Genomic DNA, 4,435 nt, shown 5'->3' with positions numbered 1-4,435 from the left:
AGGGGAGATGTGTCTAGCACCTTTTATAGGGGATGATCTTGAGCAATTTCCATTCAAGGACTTCATCACCACTAAGCTTATAAAACTTGGAGAGGACTGGCTGCCAAAGAAGGCCACAAGCACGACTCCATTTGATAAACAACTTGGCCAACTTTACTTCATGCGTCGAGCGGCTTTTAAGTAACATACAATTTCTCAACTATACTCAATTTGTTTATATTCTATTATAGGTATCTCTAATATAGAGGTATTTCTCTCGAAACACCGGTATGCACACGACTCCTAAAGCATGGTGTGAGAGATGGAGGCATGTACCCGACAACAATGAAGTTTCCAGCGGCAATAAAGCAAGCTTGTCCTTGGGAATTAGAGATGCCAAATTATACACCAACCCACCAAGAAGCTACAAGAGGCAACAATGAAGACATGCCGAATGACAAAGATGATGGCCATGAGAATGTCAACACTGTTGGTGCCAATGGCGAGGAGACTGAATATGGCGGTCATAATGATTTGCAACTTTAAAGTTTTCATATAAAAACTATGAAGTTCTTTATTTTGCCTCATATCTAGAACTGGAAGAGTATCAAGTAAAATTTGAAAAACAATATATGAGAAACTCTATATTATCCTATAAATTACAAGGATTAACACTGACAAAGAGTCTAAAATTAACATCATTAATCTAGAGGGCACAAAATCCAACTTCTGGACATGTTTTAAGATTGATGTCATGATGGTTAAACACTAAACAACTTAAAAGAGCTAAAGATTGTTCTAGCTATTTGAAAACTTGCCTCAATCTAACCAAGCACCTAGCTTCATTATTTGTTATTCTTTGCATTCAAGTATGCAAAGAAATCAGTAGAATTGAACGATTGGTTCCTCAAGGTATGAAAAAAACAAGAAACCTGGATCAATTCATATATATATATATATATATATATATATATTTCTCTCTCTCTCCATTTGACTCATCCTTTCTATAATTTTGCAGACTCGTCAAAAAAGGGGAACTCATTCACCCTGTACCACAACAGAACTTGCAGGGGTGAGCTTTTGAGTGTTCTGAAGCTACTCTCTTGTTTTGACTTCCAGGTTCCTTGGATTCAATTCAGAAAGGCCTGTAGGAAAACGTTTCCCTGTAAAAAGGTCAACAGGTCAAAGGTGCGAATATTCTCTCTACAAAAATCAACAATCCCGCCATTTTCTTCATCGCATCTCCCGAGAATTGGGATAGCTCTCCAGCTTCCACTCGATCTCTGCCCACTTGAGGTGAGATGCATGGACCCTACAAGAAGCCAGCCGTGGACACCACGCTGTTGCATCTCCCGTCAATGTGCTGTTTACCAATCCTGTTCCTTGAACCGAACCTGACTACAAGAATGTCGGAAGCCCTTGAGTTGTTCAGCAACCTTGATCGAGAACAACTCGGCCTGGCAGAAATGCAATGAACTGGCAACGAATTCATATTTCTGAATCGAAATCAGCATGCTGAAAAAGACCAAGACTACAAAGATGACAAAAAGGAGCAAGTAAATCTAAACAACTACAACGATCAGCTGCAAACAGACATGTTAGAAGCCAAGCAGAGAATCAGAGTAATGAAAGAAACTCACCAAACAGATTGCCAGGCAGGATCGCAGAGGATGTCGCGCGCGGATGGACGCTGGTCGCGTCTTGCTGCGACCAGCTCCAACACCTTGGGCGCAATTGATGGGTGTTGGTACGCCCAGTCTGCTGGTAAAACGCCATCCCGGACGTCAATCAATACCGACTCCCTTTCCTACACAGATTCACCAAACTAAGCAAGCACGTTGCACAAACTGCAGCCAAACCTGGTCCGGGGGACACCTCCAATGAAGTTCGAAGAGTATAACTCCAAGCGCAAGCATGTCAGTGTAGGTTGAGTTGCTCCGGCGCTGGGGAGAGTAGTAAACTGCTCTCCCCTTCTTGATATTTTCGGTCTCGAGCATGGACTCCTTATTTTTAGCTGTAAGCCAACAAATGAGAGATGGAAGAGATGTTTCATTTGCCTACCAAGACCGAAATCTCCCAGCTTGATGCGTCCATCGTCTGTGACGAAGATGTTGTGTGGTGCTATATCCCGATGAACACCCACGTTGTCGTGCACATGCGCCACAGCTTGAAGAAGCTGCCTAAACGCATCTGCAGGTGGTGACTCACCGCCGAGGAGCACCGACTGGAGCGAGCGGCCACAAAACTCCATGACAATGTACACTTTCGACTTGCCCGGCTCGCCTTCCTCCTTCCACATGTCGAAGTATTTGACTATGTTGGGGTGTTCGCAGCGCTGGAGCATCTCTCCCTCCTTGAAGACGAGCGCGACATCCTGGTCTCTGGACTTCGTTGCTGTGCGAACCTTGATGACTTTGATGGCGTAGATTTGTTCGTCCTCCTTGCTACGGCACTTGTATACTTTCCCGGACGCCCCCTGGCCAACACAAGCGAGCACTTCGTAGCTGCTGCAGAAGCGGCCTGGACAAGAGAGACAAGGGGCCACTCAGAAGCGAAAAGATGCCAAAGAGAGAAATTATTGTATCCACCTGCTGCTGCAACTAGAGTCTCCCCTCCCTTTTGGATCGATTCCACGATCCCGGTCACAACATTCGCCGAGAGCATCTTGAATCTCTCCAAGCGTTGCGCCATTGCGAGGAATTGCCGAACATATTCTGCAAGTCATGAATCAAACCAGCAAAGAGTCGTGTCAGCCAACAAAAGGAATTCTTCGTACCAGCGTCAGGAGCAGCCTGCAACGCGGATGCATCATGATCAGTTTCTCCTGCTCCTGCTTCAACGAGGATCTTCGTCAGACAAGTGCAGATGTTTCAAGTTTTGACCAACCTGATCGAGCTCGGTTAATCGGATCCAGTGGGCGGGTCCTTTCGAGCATGACGTCGGATCGCTTCTGAGTGTGTAGTTTCTTCGGACCAGCAGCTCTCTTCCTCTCCATGGTGGACTCTGGTCAGTGTTAACATTGTGAGTCGTTGCTGAAAGCACAAAAGAGATTGAGGAGTCGTTACTGCACTTATCCAACGGCTGGAGCCTAGAATGCGCACATCAGCTGTCCGTCAATGGATTCACAACAAACTTGCTACAATTGCATGCTCACCTCCTTCCGCCTCGCCAACAGTAGGCCGCAAACCAGCAGCGCACTCACCTCTGCCCTTGCCAGACGATCACGGCAGCCCTAGATTTGGAATCTAAGCTGCATTGAGGATCGACGCGCTCCTCCGGCTCCCTTGGGCTTTGCCAATAGTAGGGTACAAGAATACAAAAAGGCCACGTCGGATAGAGTTTAGGGCAGACGTGGCACCTTTGGTCACCTTTTGTGGCCCTTCTACATTTCCACGGAATACGAGTCATTTTTTAGGGTATCATGAAGAAGACACTCATTCTCGATCTAGACAATACACTGGTATACGCTCATAAGGATCTCGTCTCTTCTGTGAGTTTCAGCATGGAATTCGACGATGATGCACCACTCCACATCATGAAGAGACCAGGCGTAGATGAATTTCTGGGGAAGGTTTCAAAAGTGTACGATATCGTGGTGTTTAGTGCCGCCCAGGAGAAGTATGTCAACCTTGTGGTTGACCATCTGGATCCTACTGGGGGGCTTGTGTCGAGGAGGCTACATGGTGGCAATTGCGTTGTTCTAAAGGACGGGACGAAAGTCAAGAATCTTGACCATGTAGGGTTTCGGGATTTCAAGCGGGTGGTGGCACTGGATGACATTATTGACTTCTACCAAGGTCATCAAGAGAGCGTGGTGGTGGCTCCAAAGTTTGAGGGGTCAAAGGATGACCACTTCTTGGCAGATGTAACCCCGTTCCTTCTTGCGCTGTCAAAGTGTGTGGATTTTACCAAAGTTATCCATCGCTGGAATATTGGACAATGTGTGGAGAAGCAAGGCAAATTGTACGTCCTAGATCCATTCGATGATGAATGGGTTGTTTTTAACTGATTATTGTATTTTGTAATAAATGTTATAATTTTTCTGCCAAAGTGTAGTTTATGCAAATGAATCTTAGTGAACTTTTGAGCTCAGGATTTCCTACATGTCTCATGTAAAACAAAATGGTAGAACAAGAAAAACAGCACACCAAATTTTCAAGCTCTTTTGCCAAGGAAATCCCCTTTGCATTGAGAGCCCACAGCTTTGCAACACCCCATGAACACCAATAGGAGCACGTGCCCACCTCAAACAACAAGCGAGACTTCAAAAAGGACATCACTGATCCAACATTTGATGCCGGAGGATAAGATGCTTAGAAGACTGATTGCTTCTGAGTTCCTTTATGTCTGTTGTTTAGTGCCTATATGATACTATTTACAAAAATGTTGTTATCCATATGAAGCTCTTCACAGGATCATGGAGAGAGAGAGAGAGAGAGAGAGAGAGAGAGTTTTT

The 4,435-nt window shown here is 45.3% G+C and overlaps 2 protein-coding genes across 2 annotated transcripts; one reads left to right on the top strand and one right to left on the bottom strand.

Moving 5' to 3' along the window:
- Positions 1–1,451: 1,451 nt before the first annotated feature.
- Positions 1,452–3,295, bottom strand: LOC112343938 (eukaryotic translation initiation factor 2-alpha kinase-like). The gene is made up of 8 exons (XM_024668052.1): positions 3,134–3,295; positions 2,866–3,067; positions 2,756–2,809; positions 2,568–2,693; positions 2,041–2,499; positions 1,839–1,993; positions 1,620–1,786; positions 1,452–1,562 (listed from the first exon to the last, which is right to left on the bottom strand). Exons 2-8 carry the CDS (start codon positions 2,972–2,974, stop codon positions 1,559–1,561), a joined length of 1,074 nt encoding a protein of 357 aa, XP_024523820.1. The 5' UTR covers positions 2,975–3,067; positions 3,134–3,295; the 3' UTR covers positions 1,452–1,558.
- A 105-nt stretch (positions 3,296–3,400) lies between these two features.
- LOC112343939 (probable phosphatase PSR2) lies at positions 3,401–3,988 on the top strand. Its single transcript, XM_024668053.1, has one exon. The coding sequence runs from the start codon at positions 3,401–3,403 to the stop codon at positions 3,986–3,988; it is 588 nt and encodes a 195-aa protein (XP_024523821.1).
- The last annotated feature ends 447 nt before the right edge of the window (positions 3,989–4,435 follow it).

This window comes from Selaginella moellendorffii, unplaced genomic scaffold, assembly GCF_000143415.4.
Source record: "Selaginella moellendorffii unplaced genomic scaffold, v1.0 SELMOscaffold_339, whole genome shotgun sequence".
NCBI lineage: Eukaryota > Viridiplantae > Streptophyta > Lycopodiopsida > Selaginellales > Selaginellaceae > Selaginella > Selaginella moellendorffii.
Note: the sequence above shows the minus strand (reverse complement) of the source record. Positions and strands in the feature narration are given on the sequence as shown.